At 40.1% G+C, this 16,685-nt stretch overlaps 2 protein-coding genes across 2 annotated transcripts in view; both read right to left on the reverse strand.

Moving 5' to 3' along the window:
• Window positions 1–3,604, reverse strand: part of LOC117508970 (extracellular calcium-sensing receptor-like) — a 38,666-nt gene extending 35,062 nt beyond the window's left edge. Inside the window, 1 exon segment of the mRNA XM_034168798.1 lies at window positions 3,416–3,604. Within this exon segment, the coding sequence (XP_034024689.1) occupies window positions 3,416–3,604 (189 nt within the window).
• A 1,327-nt stretch (window positions 3,605–4,931) lies between these two features.
• On the reverse strand, window positions 4,932–9,506 carry LOC117508481 (extracellular calcium-sensing receptor-like). Its single transcript, XM_034168253.1, is given in 10 exon segments — window positions 4,932–5,842; window positions 5,919–6,042; window positions 6,130–6,357; window positions 7,065–7,136; window positions 7,138–7,344; window positions 7,438–7,644; window positions 8,022–8,291; window positions 8,496–8,582; window positions 8,742–9,036; window positions 9,346–9,506. Coding segments are annotated over 10 exon segments (2,514 nt in total). The 5' UTR covers window positions 9,459–9,506.
• Between the last annotated feature and the right edge of the window lie 7,179 nt (window positions 9,507–16,685).

Raw genomic sequence — 16,685 nt, forward strand, 5'->3', positions numbered from 1 at the left:
AAGTCATTTCAGTCCTGTGGCATCATATCTGCAGGAGCTCACCTCTTCACATAAGCCTTTTGTTTGGACTGCTGAGTGCAACAAAGCCTTTAAGACCCAAAAGCGTTGCTTTTCCACCACCCCGTGCTACTCCTCCGACTCTGCCCGTCAAACGCATCCAACACTAGCACTGGGGCAGTTTTCTCCCAAAGTATCCTTTTGATGCCAGGCTGCATCTGTTTGCCTTTTTGATGATTTTTTATTCTCCAAATTAACATCTGCGGTGAGTAATTATGAGTTTATTATATATTAAAGTGATATTAATCAGTGAAATCACCTGGTGGAGTCAGTGGGTGCAACGAAAACCTGCACCCTCTTGGCCCTTTCTGGAACACATTGCCCACCCTTGCCTCACATGGTAATAAATAAAAAAATATCACCTTTGCAACATGGTCACCAACACCTCAGTGGGCACTGGACAGCTGGACATGCAGAGCTGATGTGTTCATGATGTGAGCACATTGCTTCATTCATGCCAGTAAGTCACTTTCTTGTTTGCATCCACGGCCATGGTTCATGTACATAAAATAACAGCAGGAGGATCATTCTTGTATTGTCTGTTCTTTATGACAGGAATTAAATATTTTACAAAGCAAAACGAAATCCATTTGTTCCATCATTTCCAACACAGTCCGTCAAGTCATCAGGCATCAATTTCACATCATAAGAATAACAAGGACTTTATTAATCCCGATGGAAATAGTTTTGCCAGAGTGCCTACACAGTAAGAGTAAACATTGCTTCTTTTTTCTTTTTTGTGTTTTAATTATTTATTCATTTTACAGTAAGAACAGAATCATTACTAGTAACATGATTGTCTTATATTTAATCAGTACAGTCATTGTTATAATGTTTTGTGCTCTGTCATTATTTTGTCCTTACACATTTTTGTTGATTTATGTACATTTGTCCAATATGTGATTGCTTCCATTGCTGTGTGAAAATCACATATGTGTGAGGAATCACACCTCTCATGTGCTCGCACTGTGTTCGTGCATGTGCACACGAGCATGCCTGAAACCGCTGCCGCGGGATCGTTCATGCCTGTCTGACCGTGTGTCCCTCCCGACTGGAATTTTTCACGACTCACCAATTTTATTTTATTTATTTATTTAAATTTTTTTTATGGTTTCTGCTTCTTTCGCCCAACTTCATGTTATGTGTGAAGGGGCCCTAAAGAAATCTCTTTGTCTTTGGACCTGCTGCAATTTTGACACATAAAGACACATATGCACTGGAAGAAGGTGGACTTGAGCAGAGTTTGACAATGTATGAATGCATGATGTCACATTTCCTCACTGTTCGTACACTGTCCTCTCAGCAGGGATATCAAACAACTCCGCTGCATGTCTTCAGTGAGAAAGAGAGACAGAGAGAGAGACAGAGAGAGCACTCCAGATAACAAAACATCAAAACCCACACAGCACTGTCTGACCTGGAAAAGCTGCATCTGGTGGCCCCTGCTTGTGCGCTTTGCCAAATAAGAAGACGATAATTGACCATCAGACAGCCACAGAATTTTAAATTCAACTTTCATTGTGCTCCTGCTCCAAAAAAAAACAAAAAACAAAACAAACATTAACAAGTCCAGAAAGCATGGTCAAAGCAATCATGCAGCACACAGACCAGAGTGGCTTTGACTGTATCCTACCAAATGTGTTGGCTTTTCCACCAAAGAATAGAGAGGAAATAATTTATTTTTGTTTGTTTTGTTGTTGTTGTTGGTTTTTTTTTTTGTTTTCCATTGAAAATGCTCCAAGCAGACAGAAGGAAGATGAGGAAATTCATCCATTCTCATGTGCACATGCACGCACCACTGGTCAAAGTGATTGGTTCAGAGATCAGAGCGACTTTGACTGTGTGACTTTTCCTACCAAATGTGTTGGCTTTGCCGCCGAAGAATAAAGGGAAAATAATGATTTTTTTTTCATTTTTTCATTGTAAATACTCCAAGCGGAGAGAAGGAAAGTGAAGAAATCCACCTGATCGGGCACTCACCCACGTGCACTGGACAAAGTGATCGACGGAGCAGCGCTCCACACAGAATAATCCAGCAAAATGCCTGGTGAAAATTATTAATCCTTATTCAAGTTTTTCTGGGTCTATCAACAAAATTTAAAAAAAAGTAGTATGTTGGTTGAAGTCTGCACTGTCAACAAACATTCAAACAGAAAGTGTGGGGAATTTAATGGGAGGACCGCTTTATTTAGACATATAACTTTTGATGTGTATCCATATCAAACGACTCCAGAGGGTTAATTCTGTTATAAAGAGCAGACAATACAAGAATATTGTTCTTGTGTTCCTTCATGTCCATGAACCATGGCCATGGACATAAAAAAGGAATTAATGAACTGACATGAATTAATTGATGCGCTCATATCATGAACACATCAGCTTGGCTCTGCTCATCCGTAGACGTGACATTTGGATTGCCGGCCGTTCACATGAGCAGACGTATATTTTCACATGGGGCAGCCTGGCTGATGGTGTCCATTACGTACTGAGGTACTGCTGAATGTGTTCCAAAGGTGATATGGGTTTGAATTTTTTACCACGTCAGGAGAGCATGGAACACGTGCCTTGTGGTGGTGTGTTGAGAGATGATGTTCCTCATTACACAATATGTGTTCTCCAGCTGAGTTGCTATGACACACTGGTCAGATGCAGCTGTGACTGCATGCTAATGGCCGTGCATGCTGACATGTGGTTGGGATGATCCAAAAGTGATCTAGTATGTTTTTTTTGTTTTGTTTTTTTACACATGTTGTCTTCATTTGCAGAACAACTGCACCACCGTGTCTTGCACATGGGTGAGTGGAGCACATGTGACAATATGTGTTCCCCAGTTTTGCGTCACAGATGCGGCGGTGTGCGATGTGGAGCGGCACAAGCCGCAGGAACACAGTCACTGGTCTGCTCCCTCCCTGCTTGATTTCGAATGACATCCAACCCATGACTTGATTACATGTCAACCATGGTCCCCTGACAAACGTTGGTGTGAGGGCATGTGATCATGTCAATATGGACATCATATCACTGAGGAGCAACACAAACACCTGTCCTGAGCTCATGGCTCCAGGATGTGGCTGATCTGTCAGTCAAGTTGAAATATGATGGACGGACCTTGTGGACGTTGCGATCGCATGTCACATGGCATACCAGATCGGTCGGATGGCATGCTGGCACTGTGACATGCAGCTGGAGTGGCAGGTGGGCACACTCACGCCATTTGTTCTGCCGGGGGGACAACTAGAAAGCCGATATACCCCAACAACACTGCAAAACCAGCAACACTCGCATACCATTTGTGTTGCTGGGGGGAGACACTGCACACTTGAACGCCATTTGTGTTGCTCGGGGGGAAATGGCACACTTGCAGGGCACTTAGAAAATGCAAGTTCAAAAGTGGCTGCATGTGCTCTGCTCTCATACTGGAAGCATGAAAGGCCCCACCTTTACTAAGTGCCCTGCGAGTGGTGTTGGATGTTTGTGGGTCGCACCTGAACTCCAGCTGACTCCGGCCGAGTGTGGGTCGAATGGGAACTCGCAAGCCATCCGCCATCATTCAGCCACTGCTGTGAAGGCCCGGTGTGATGTTGATGATGATTTCATGTAGCCCATCAACTGCAGCACGATATGTCGAATGTTGCGAGCATAATCAGATGGCAGTGTGACCTCATGTTGCCTGCTGTTCGAATTTGTTTGTGGCGTGAGCAACATTTGAATGTAGAGTGCATGTACAGTGCCCTCATGGATGTGGCAATGCTCTATGTGGTGTTCGAGTGCGGCTCAGATTTTTCACGAGTGCCATTTGATTCTTCCGTCATGCGCCAATCGGCCTCATTCGTATTATGCATGAAGGGGCCACAACATTCTACATTTCAAATGGATAGCACAGTGTAAATCATGTGAACATATCTCTCTGCTGGGAAGAATTTTGTTTATACTCTCATGTCTCAACATAGCATACCCACAAACATAAACTGAATATGTGGACTATATGATACCAGCGGTACCCAAATTCTGTGTTATGAAGGGCCAAGAATGAATCTGTTTGGGGGGTCACTTGCCTAAAATAAATTTTCATGTTACTCACTCACACACCATCAACTGCTTACTCCAATTGAGGGTCGGGGGTGGAGCCTATCACCAGCAGTCATAGGGTGAGAGGTGGGGCATACCCTGGACAGGATGCCAGTCTGTCGCAGGGTCATATATAGACAAACACAGACATTCACATCTGCATGCACACCTATCGTGAATTTAAAGTTTTCAATCCACCTAACCTGCACGTCTTTGGAAGCTGGAGGAAGGCGGTTCACCCAGAGGGATCCTATGCAAACATGGGGAGACCAGGCAAACTCCACCCAGAAAGGCAACAGGTGGGAATTGATCCCATGTCCGTCTTGCTGTGAGACAACAGTGCTAACCACTAAGCCACATTGCTGCCCAAATTTTATGTCAAAGTAAATTACATTGTATTTGATATAAATGTTACCCTTGACACCTAAGACAAAATTTCAACATAAACATAATTCTCTGCATTATCATTGCAGTATTTTTTAATGCGCAGACTGCAGCTATAATAAAAACAAACACAAAAAAAATCCATACATTTCTTTTTGCATAATATATTTCAATGGAACGACACCCTCTTGAACAGAATGTACTTGCAAGTTGCTTTTTTATAACCAAATTGAAAACAACTGTTTTGTCCACCTTTGAAAATGAAAATTTCACTGAAGTGAAAAATTTACAAAAATGACAGCATACAGGAAAGATTCAGTACCAGATAACACCATGTTTACAACATTTAAATTACATGTCACATAATGCCCCCAGACTGTCTGGGGGGTCCAAGTAAATCTAATGTGAAATGAAGTGCTCCTTTAAGTCTCAATATCTCGGCTCATGATTGCCTTCTTTGTGTTTTTATCTGGTCTTAGGAGGATAATGTAACATTTGGGTCCAAACAGTGCAACCAAGAGGCCAAAACTGGAGGCCAGGATGGCAAATACTTCCACTGCATCTGCATATTTACCAGGAGAGCTGATATAAGTGGGGACAAATGCCACCCACACAGCACAGAATATCAGCATGCTGAAAGTGATGAACTTAGCCTCATTAAAACTGTCAGGAAGATTCCTGGCCAGAAATGCAAGCAGGAAGCTGAGGACAGCCAGAAAGCCAATATACCCCAGTAACACTGCAAAACCAACTGTGGATCCAACAACACATTCATAAACTATTTTGTCATTGTGATATTGAGTGTTTTTACGAGAAGCTGGAGAGGAAGAGACAAGCCAAACAGTGCAGATTACTGCCTGGACAGAACTCAAAGCCAGAACTGTCCCTCTCTGTTGTCTGGCACCAAAAAATTTCAATCTGGCTCCACCTCCTGGTTTGGAGGACTTAAACACAAACAGAACCACCATGGTTTTTACCAGGATACATGAGACACAAAGCACAAAGCTGATCCCAAAGGCTGCATGTCTCAGCTGACATGTCCACAGCTGAGGCCGGCCAATGAACAGCAGCGAACACAGGAAGCAAAACTTTAGTGAAATTATGAGCAGGAAGCTCAGTTCTGAATTGTTGGCTAGTACTATTGGTGTACTACGATAATATGTGAAGATCCCGAGGACAACAGCACAGATAAATGTCCCCAGCAATGAAGTAGCTGTCAAGCAGATACCCAGAGGCTCATGATAGGACAGGAACTCAATTCCTTTAGGAACACATTGATCACGCTGAGGATTAGGCCAAAAGTTCTCTGGACAACTGGTGCAATCCATGGAATCTGAAGAAAAAAATGTATTAGTTTATTTTTCAGGGGAAAGCTGCAGTTTTTTTCTCTTTTTTTTTTAAAGACTGACCCGTCTCATTGCTGATTTTTCCCTCAGAACATGGCACACAGTCAAAACAGCATATTGGGTGGCCTTTCTTTCTTGTAATGCGGGTGCCAGATGGACAGCTTTCACTACAGACTGATCTGGGTGGCTACAGTAATATAAAAAAAATATTCTCATTCTGCATAATTGCAGATGGTTAGTTTTTCAATAAAATCATGTCAACATAACATATGACCTCTTTCGACTGCCAGGTCCAGAAGATTCTGTCTTCTTCAAGTCTCAGCTCTTCACCTTTCCAGGGTGACTTATGAACCACACCCACATTTTCAACCTTTATTGTTCCATCAGGGAGCAACAGCCAGTTAACAATGTCATAGACTGGTAAGGAATCACCATTCTCAACAAATAGCACCTGGTCACCAGATGATGTGGTGAAATTGACATTTTGCAAGTAATGCACAAGCTGCAAGAAACAAAATAAGAGATAGAAAATAACTCAGTAAATCCTCTGAGAGATTAAAACATAACACACTGCTGTGTCTGTTTACACTGAAACACAGCATTTTAAGAAAATAAGCAGTTTTGCGTATTTGTGTTTTAGTTATGTCAACACTTTACCCCCTGGGGGCGATGGATGTGCAGGCATGCCCAGCCTTACTTTTTATCATGTTTCTGTTAATAGATGAGTGCACTTTTTTCTTCTTCTTCTTGTGAAATTTACAAAAAGTCCGAACTGATGTAATGTGAGCATTTGCTCCAAATGTGTGCTGCTGCATGGAGACACGGAGGTTCGGTGAATTGGAAACTTTAAATTGACCAGAGGTGTGTGTGCAAGTGTGAATATGTGTGTGGGTTTAAATATGTTTGTCTGTTCTATATGTGGCCCTGCAGTAGCCTGGCATCCTATCCAGGGTGAACCCTGCCTCATGCCCTATGACTGCTGGGATAAGGTCCAGCCCCCAGTGAACCTTAATTAATTGGAGTAAACAGGTCTCGAAAATAGATGGATGGATGTTCATAGCCAAATTATTAGCTCAGAAAATGGGCATTATTCTCAAAAAAGAAAAAAACTGAAAAAGGGGAATCACTGACTATATGGCCAAATGGGTTGATCAATGCTGGTCTGTATTACATGCAAAATTACAAATTTTATTGAAATAAAAATCACACCTGCCAAAGCTCGAGGTTGTTTAAACTGGCACAGCTTTTCCCGCTGAAAGGTCCTCTCCCTGGCACACACTGTATGTAGCATGTCATCAAGGGCATACGCCAGTGCGTACACAGCCTTGTACACATTGTACTCTGCCCTGAGATTTGAAACATCTAAAATCTCACTCTTCACTTTCTTTAGATCTTCATCTCCAGTACATTGTGCTCCCCCAGCTTCTACCCAGTCTGGTGGAAGTGGGGTAAATTTACACTGAAATGTGAATTCCCAAAACTGCATTACCTGAAATGTTTAAAAACAGTTAAAAGAAACAAAGAAAATCATCAAAAAAGTGAAATTGCAATTTAATGCCACAGTGTATGGACGATGTCTCACCACATTATGTCCATAGCTGTTGTTGTGGTGTTGGCCAGGATGTATTTTTAACAAGAACTCCTTCAGACCTGGAATTTCTCCTCGTCGGATGGTGATGCCCAGTGTTCCACCGAGGTATGGTGTGAATTTGGGGGTCTGTAGCACTGCAGATGGTGCAAACCCTTCACTGGCAATCCACTGCAGACCTGTCACATTCTGGTTTATCACCTGTACATTGTTTCAGCAAAAAAAAAAAAAGTATATATATATATATATATTATCCAGCAGTGTCAGTGATGCACTGTATCAATGACAAAACCTGACTTAACTAATAGATTAAGTTATAGTTTATGACAGTATTCATAACATTTTCTGTTTTGTAAACTATGTCAACATGACTGTTCTGTCAGCTCATTTTTTTTAATAAAATGATTAAATTAACTTACTTGTTGATGAAAAACAACAATTTCACAACACATACAATGAATTTAACACCATCAACACAAGTTAACTGTTTTATGAAAAAGACATTATTCTTGTAAATCATAGTTGTGTCCTACTTCTCTAAATTACATTCTTGAAATAAGATGTATTTTAATTCTAACCTCTTCCATGATTCTTATCATAACACTCTCAAAAGCAAATCCAATCACTACACGAGCTGTAGATTTCTTCATTACTTCTGCTATCCTCTTAAATTCAGTTGGCTTCTTGGTTAAAGGCAAAACTTCTAAGTAAGCCAGACAACCTTCCCCAGACTCAACCAAGTCAGACTGGAAAGATCGGGCAGCTTGGAGTCCATAGTCATCATCATCGACCAACAGGCCAACCCAGGTCCAGCCAAAGTGTTTTAAAATCTTAATTATAGCACGCACCTAAGTACAGAGAGAAATTACAGATTAGTGTGCAGACGTCGGTGTTCTTTCAACAGCAAATCTTATATAAAGGTGTAGTGTATGTGTATTTTATTTTGGTTTAATGTATTATTCTATTTTTTTTTTTTTCACATAGAGATGTATTTTGCTGCGTCATTATGCTCTACTTTGTTTTACATTTTCCTCTTAGAGATTAACATTTACTTGAAAAGCATCACTTGGGATAGTCCGGAAGAAGGATGGAAACTTTTTTCGGTCACTCAAACAGGAACAAGTTGCAAAGTAACTCACCTGCACAAGATAAATAGTGTAACCTACAAAGGCTGAAAGCATGAAGAAAGTATTCCTTATATTTCAACATTTAAATGTGTTTCTTCCTTTACATACAGATGGAATTCAAATGGAATGAAAATGCAGTAAAATGAATTGATGCTGATGCAGAAAACTTACCATTGGCACTCTGTACAAACCTAAGACAGATGAGATGGCAATAGTACGTGTAGAGGAAGTATCACCCACAATTCCAAACACTGGAGGGGTTCCCACACAGGTTTCATTGAATATAAACTGTTTATCTTGCCCACTGGCTAAAGACAAGGCAGCACGAATGCCAATTTCTATTGTTTGGCAGTTATCATAAAGATTGTATCCCAGAGTCACATTAGGAAGCAGGTTAGAATTTCTGTTGATCTCATCAATAGCAAAAGCCATGGTCTGAGCCTGTCTGAATCCTGCAACATTAAAACTGAGACAAAATACATCACTCATCAGTTTGCCACTTTTGCTGACACAGTTGTCTCTCATCAACAACAAAAGTAGGAGAAAAATCATCAGTGCTCATTCAGCTTGCACAGTGTTAGAATAAAACCAATTGTTGATATGGAAATATACTTTCAATGTATATAAAAAAATATTCATAATCAAATTACATATAAACCAGATAAATTCTTCATTAATAACTTCTGTAATATATTGTAACAAAGTCTCACCATTATTAAAATTTTATAAATATATTCATGCTTTTCCTGAACTCCACACTCCTTGACACACTCACCTGTAGCAGGTCGGCTGTTGGGGTTCAGACTTGAAAGTCATCTCAGGAACATCTGAGGATAAGTGGAATATAAACAATCCTCCCAGAACCACATCTCCAGACTTGTGTATCATATTCGGCTTGAAGTCCCTCTGTAACCGACATGAGGAAACAGAAGACCCAGCAGAGCAAAAGTTGAAAAACAACATTATATACATGAGTAAAGTCACACTGACACACAAATAAGCCATAGTGTCTGTTCTCTCATTTCCCCCCGTCTGAGATAAGACATAAACTGTTACCAATGTGTAATTTATTGAATCGCATCATTGTTGAATCTTGCACGTTACCCATATGCGCAGAAGCATAAAAGGGGGCAGGGCCAAAGATCATTCAATTCATTTTACACTGATTTCCTGTTGATGTGTACGTCAGGTGTAATGGATACATATTAGATACAGCTCACCAAGTTCATGCCACAAACACTTTCTCAAACAGAAAATATTGTTTTGGAAGTTCCAAGTCACATCCCCCTGTGAACCAGAGAACCCAAAACCTGTTTGTGAAATAAGCATGGCAGGTTGAATTTAAAAATACATAAATCAGTCTCAAGAATGTATACATCAATGTCATTTATTCATTCATTCATTCATGTTCTGTACCTGCTTCCACCGTTCAGGGTTCACCAGTGGGGCTGTTGTTGGTTGCGCTAGCCTATCCCAATTTAATTCAGTTTCTTTACATTGCACCAAATCACAATAACGCTGCATCAAAGCACTTCACATGGATAAAGTCTAACCTTACCAGCCCCTCTGAGCAAACACACAGGCAACAGTGGTATGGAAAAAAAAAAAAAAAAACTGTTCTTATTTCAGCTTTGATTTACACACCATGGGTCCAAGGTTCAAAAAATATGGAGGGAATCACCTGTGACCATGGAAAAGCCAGTCTGTTACAGTCACTGATGTTTTGGAGTCAAAGGTCTGGCTAACTTTGATGGGAAACTGCCATTTTCCCAACAAGTTGAAGCTGAAGCGTTAATGCTTCCAGAACCATTTTACTGAAAAAAGCGAAGGACATAAATAACAGTGAGATGGTGAAGATCTTCCAGGTATGTGAGAGGCAAATAAAGGAAAATGCTTAAAATGGTGGGGGATCAAGAGGACCCTGGTTGGGGGAGGGGGGTGGCTTTACCCCAGAACCTGAAGGGTTTTAAATCAAAATCAATTTCAAATCAGTTTTATTTATATAGCACCAAATCACAACAAACAGTTGCCCCAAGGCGCTTTATATTGTAAGGCAAAAGCCATACAATAATTACAGAAAAACCCCAACGGTCAAAACGACCCCCTATGAGCAAGCACTTGGCGACAGTGGGAAGGAAAAACTCCCTTTTAACAGGAAGAAACCTCCAGCAGAACCAGGCTCAGGGAGGGGCAGTCTTCTGCTGGGACTGGTTGGGGCTGAGGGGAGAGAATCAGGAAAAAGACATGCTGTGGAAGACAGCAGAGATCAATCACTAATGATTAAATGCAGAGTGGTGCATACAGAGCAAAAAGAGAAAAACACTCAGTGCATCATGGGAACCCCCCAGCAGTCTAAGTCTATAGCAGCATAACTAAGGGATGGTTCAGGGTCACCTGATCCAGCCCTAACTATAAGCTTTAGCAAAAAGGAAAGTTTTAAACCTAATCTTAAAAGTAGAGAGGGTGTCTGTCTCCCTGATCCGAATAGCGGCCCACGAAGATGACGTCACGGTTACCTGGGATAACCCCCGCAACACCGCGAAAGTCCCGTATGTCAGGCAAACAAAGCAGCGAACAATGGCGGCTAAAATTGACCTGGATTCTACTGAATTGTGTAGTAATACACAGATTAAACGCTGGTTGCAGTGCAGAGGATTGAAACTTACCGACAATGGAGCCAAACTTATTGAGAGGTAAGCCGAGATACCTAGCATGTTCTGTACATCTATAACAGCTTCAGGTCTAGGCTGGTGGCGAAACCTCCTGAGGGCAAAACCACCTACATTCATGTATTAGCCTATAATATGTTTAGGTTAAATAAATTTGAAAGTTATCTTTTTAGAGCAGTGTGAAGAGATTAAGACAAAAATACCAAAATACAGGTAAAAAATTAAATTAAAATGTTCTTGAATTCATTTTATTTAAAAATTTTTTCATCTTGTGGATTTTCATTTTTAGCATGCCTAGTGTTGAGTCTGTTTTACTTCAATAAAACAAAATTGTTTAGCTTATTGAAATTATGAAAAGAATACAGTTGGCTCACTTGCATATAAAAATGTTATCTTTTGTTAAATTTTAATTAATTTTTTTTGCAGGTGCAGAACATGTTTCGCCACTGGGGACTACAAGAAGCTTGTCATAACAGTGGATGATGGCAAGTGGTATGCTCTGAAGGTTTCACAGATTAACAGCCAAGGACCACTTTCTAATCCGAATGTGCCGTTGCTGCCAATAAATAACTGGAATGATTTCCCATCACACGCAGTTCCTGGTTTATTCAACTATGGACATATATATCACTTTTTGTTGGAGTCAATCTGGTTTGTCACTGATACTGCAGAGGAAGACGCAAGTGATAATGAACTAAACAGTGACTTATCCCATATGACTGGTAAGCCCTTGCAAAAAGGGCAGCAGTATGTTGACTCTGGTCATGTTTTGAATGTGCAGGACAATGTTACCACTGGACATTACTTTGTTAAGGCAGATGTTCAAAAGTCAATGGGTTCCGGTAATCTGTACAAAGTTACAGCCACTATTTCTGTTGCTAGTGGTTCAGTACTACCTAGACACTAGCTGTGAGTGTAAAGCGTCAGCTTTAGGTCACTGCAGTCATGTTGCAGTACTTCTTTTAACTGTTTTGAATAAACATGGACACGCAACAAAAAGCTGTACTGAAAAACCATGTACCTGGAATACCGGAAAAAAGAAAGATAAATTCTCCAGAGAGGTACATAAGGCTATCTATGATAAGTTGGGATCAGGAGGGAGATTCAATACCATCTATTGTGACCCAAGGCCAGTTTCTCAGCGGAAAGTTACAGCTGAACAGATCAATATGTTTACCACAGACTGTCAGTTTACATCAAGCCAGTCAAACACTCAGGGTCCTTCAATGTGGGAGACAGTTCTTAGAAGAACATATGAGGATTATACTCTGGAAAATTCACGCAAGGAGGAATTAACCTTGCTGATTGTTTAGTTACACAAGAACCTTTGTCTGGCAGGGCCACATATTATCAACATGGTTCCAGAAACCGAATTACAGAGTAATTCATTTGCCTGGGGACAGAATAGATGGTGCAGAATAACAACATCTTTTGCCAAGGAAGCAGCTTCTCTCAGTAAAATAGTAAAAAGTGACTATGTTCGAAAAAAATGTTCCGGTGACTTTTACAAATTTCCTTAAGCAGCATTTATTGAATATGACTTATTCTAGTCAACAAAATGGATGCAGATTGGTTTAGATTCTGAATCAAAGGCTAGAGCTGATTATGCATCTCAAATGAGTACCAAGATACCAGGATTTTCAGTACACGAGACTGACTTGTGGGTGAACAACAGAATGCCAGAGCTAGGCTGTAGCCCAGATGGATTGGTTACTGATCCATCAGAGACACAGAGTAAAGGCACTCTTCAAATTAAAACTCTGCAATTTTTTCAAACCCTGGCCCCAGCAGATCTTAAGGAAGCTGTTGAGACTGGGGTCTGCTCGAAGAAGACTCTTGCTAATGCCTGCTTTACACTTCAGGAGGATGGTTCACTTAAACTAAGGAAAAACCATGCCTATTATTATCAGGTCCAGTTCCAGATGTTCATTTTAGAGTTAGAATGGTGCGATTTTGTATTATACTCCCCAAAGGGTAAAGCAAGCATTGAGCGCATCAGAACGGAAGATTCATTCATGAAGACAATGATCTGTCCCATTAAAGATCTGTGGCACAGGTTGATGGCTCCAGAAATTTTTGAAATGCGTGTTCCAAGGGAGCTCCCTCCATTCTTATTATAACATAATCCCAGAGTAGACACAGCACATTTTCTCAGTTGTGCGACTACATGTGGCAGTAGATAAGGAAACTTACCATTTTACACAGCATTGAATGTATGTAAAATTTTCAATTCACATTTCTTATAGCTATGCTGACCTGCACTGTATCAAAAATAATTTTTGACTGTATGCAATAAGTTCACAAATGCCAGCATAATGACTTTTATTTGTACATGTTGTGTATGCATTTTTAAACACTTTTAACAAATAAATCACATTTTGTCCTCAAAAAGTCTTTTATTTACAAATTACAGTTTAGATGTATATCTCATGTATCTTGTCAGCAAGATGTCAAAAAATTGATTTACTAGCATTGAAATGTTGACAACATTATCTTTAATAATATTTGAAATGGAAATGGAAATCTGGAAATTGTAATACACAGTGTAACTACCATATTTAGAACCCTTTCTGTCAGGTTATTAACACACTTAAATGATGTGAAGCCTCTTGGACTATTACTGAACAAGTTGATCCTGGAAATTAACTAAACAGCATGCAACGAATACTGCTTGATTAGCAATGGGTGCTATGCTAAGTGGAATGGTACCAGAAATCAATTTGAATTTTTTTACTCTCTCATTGTATCTTTCAACATGAATACGAACTTTTGCAATCCGCCTAGTCAGCAGCTCTTCCTGAGGAGTGAGTTTCTCCCTTCCCATTAGGAATGGTGGTATATTGAGCTCGACCTGCTTCTTTTGCAAAAATTCCTTGATAGTGAAACCTCGATCAGCCAAAACAAGATCACCTGGTTCTAAATAATAAATTACGCCACATTTTTCAAACAAGTCTTTGTCACTTATTGCTCCCTCATAAAGATCAGAAACAAATACGGCTGTTCCATTTGGGGCCTTAAAGGTACAGTGGTGTTTATAACTTGAAAATAAATTACCCTGTCTAGAAAAATTCCTTGGCTTTTGCACAAAAGACTCGTTACAGTCCACTACACATCTAATATTTCTAAATGAGAAAAAAAGGCTTAGGCATGAACCTTTTCATGTGCTGCCTTGAGGGAAACATGGTGGTATGCAGGTCATTGAAATGACAGTACAGTAGTTGCAACCAGGTCGTAAATATCATTCGATATTGTGTTTCAGAAATTTTGCAAAAATGACTTAAGGCATAAAAAGAATATCCTCGGCGTAGTCGAAGCAATGTAAGAAAGAGTTCCTCAATTTTTGATGTTGCTTTGCTAGGGCCAGGCTTGGCCTTCTCTTCAATATTTTCAGCAGACTCTTCCTTGTCACTTTTTTCCCACTTTTAATGTATTTCAGGTTGTTCACCGCATCTCCAAAGAAATGGAAAAGTGCCATAAACTGCAAAAGTGACAGCCCAGTGAAAAAAATCATGTTTCTGTCATTCGTTTTAACAGAGTCAAAACTTAATATTGCTCCATTCACACCAGTTTGTGAATTTTGAAGTACTTTAGAATCTTTCAGGACTTGTTCATTTTTCATAATCATTGTATCAATTTTAGCACCAAGAGTGTACTTATCATACACTGTCTGGGTCCCTTGTTCTCTAGTCTCTGGATGGTTTCCACATGTATGACATAAAGAACCACAAAAAACACAAGCATTTTGGTGAACAACTGGGGTGCACTTTTGCACATCTGTCATGTCAGTTTGAGTACATGTAGGTTCTGTTAACTCCAAACTTGGAATGACTTCCGGATGCACATCCCCACTTAATATGGAATATGGAGCCTCACACGCCAGATCAAGCAAGGAATGTGCAGCATCCATCTTCTCCTTCTTTGAAACAGGTTCGGCACGAGGAGTTGGTGCGTTACGTTTCCTCTGAAGACGCTGAACTTGAAACAGATATTAAAAAAAATATTAAATTTTTTTTTTCAAGTTTGAGAAGTCAATGTCTGAAGTTGAATTTACTCCTACGACTAGAAGCCCAATATTTCCAGGGTACTTCTGTGATATTTGCAGCAAAGCAAAGTAGATACATGGCATGCACAGTGAAACGTGCCTTTAACCATGCTTTTAGTTTTTCTAAAGGATCCAACTGACACTGAAATAGAAAATAGTTATGACACATATGCCACAAATGTCCTTATTGTGATTGGCCCAAAGGGCCATTGTGGCTGATGCTGAGTGCATCAACAAACCAAATTATTATTATTTTTTTTATTTTTTTGCTGTTAGTTTTAATTATTTACTTATAAACCACACCTTTAAATAAAAAAAAAATTCTAAAAAAAGCCTGAAAGTGAAAGTTTGCTACATTAGTGTGTGTACAGTTTTCGTATGCAGCCATGGATTATTTCTTAACAAACCGTGCGAGACAAAAAAGTAGGAATAGCATGGGTTAAAATATACACATACCTTCTCGGGAACTGCGGTGGCCGGTATAGGATCAGGGTGGTCCTCTGTAGGCCCATTTCCTCCAACGAAGTGCTTGGAACAGATGTATGTATTTCAATTTACATGGTGCCGATCGAATCCAACTCTACCACACAATCGAGCCCAACGATCGCACTTTTCCCCCTGAGTTGTCGGCTTCGGAAACGTCAGAAACCATACTCCTTGCATGTGAGGCTTGTCTGCATATCAACTGTCACTGTTACACGTCCCGTAGCAACATTTTTTAGAAAGCATAATTATCTCGTGCAAATCGAACAAAAACACAGACTAAGTTGTTCGTGTTCACCATATATCCGGCATGTACTGCTAGTTCCGCTTGCCTGAGATCCGGGTACCCGGTGACGAAGCTATTTTTAGGATCTTCGCGGAACGCTATTAACTGAAGGCTTTTCAGGGAACTTTTAGGACAACCTGATAATGAATTACAATAGTCCAGCCTAGAGGAAATAAATGCATGAATTAGATTTTCAGCATCACTCTGAGACAAGACCTTTCTAATATTAGAGATATTGCACAAATGTAAAAAAGCAGTCCTACATATTTGCTTTATATGCACATTGAAGGACATATCCTCATCAAAAATGACTCCAAGATTTCGCACAGTATTACTGGAGGTCAGGGTAATGCCATCCAGAGTAAGGATCTGGTTAGACACCATGTTTCTAAGATTTGTGGGGCAAAGTACAATAACTTCAGTTTTATCTGAATTTAAAAGCAGGAAATTAGAGGTCATCCATGTCTTTATGTCTGTAAGACATTCCTGCAGTTTAACTAATTGGTGTGTGTCCTCTGGCTTCACGGATAGATAAAGCAGGGTATTATCTGCGTAACAATGAAAATTTAAGCAATGCTTTCTAATAATACTGCCTAAGGGAAGCATATAAAAAGTGAATAAAATTGGTCCTAGCA

Source organism: Thalassophryne amazonica, chromosome 4 (genome assembly GCF_902500255.1).
Source record: "Thalassophryne amazonica chromosome 4, fThaAma1.1, whole genome shotgun sequence".
In the NCBI taxonomy this organism is placed as follows: domain Eukaryota; kingdom Metazoa; phylum Chordata; class Actinopteri; order Batrachoidiformes; family Batrachoididae; genus Thalassophryne; species Thalassophryne amazonica.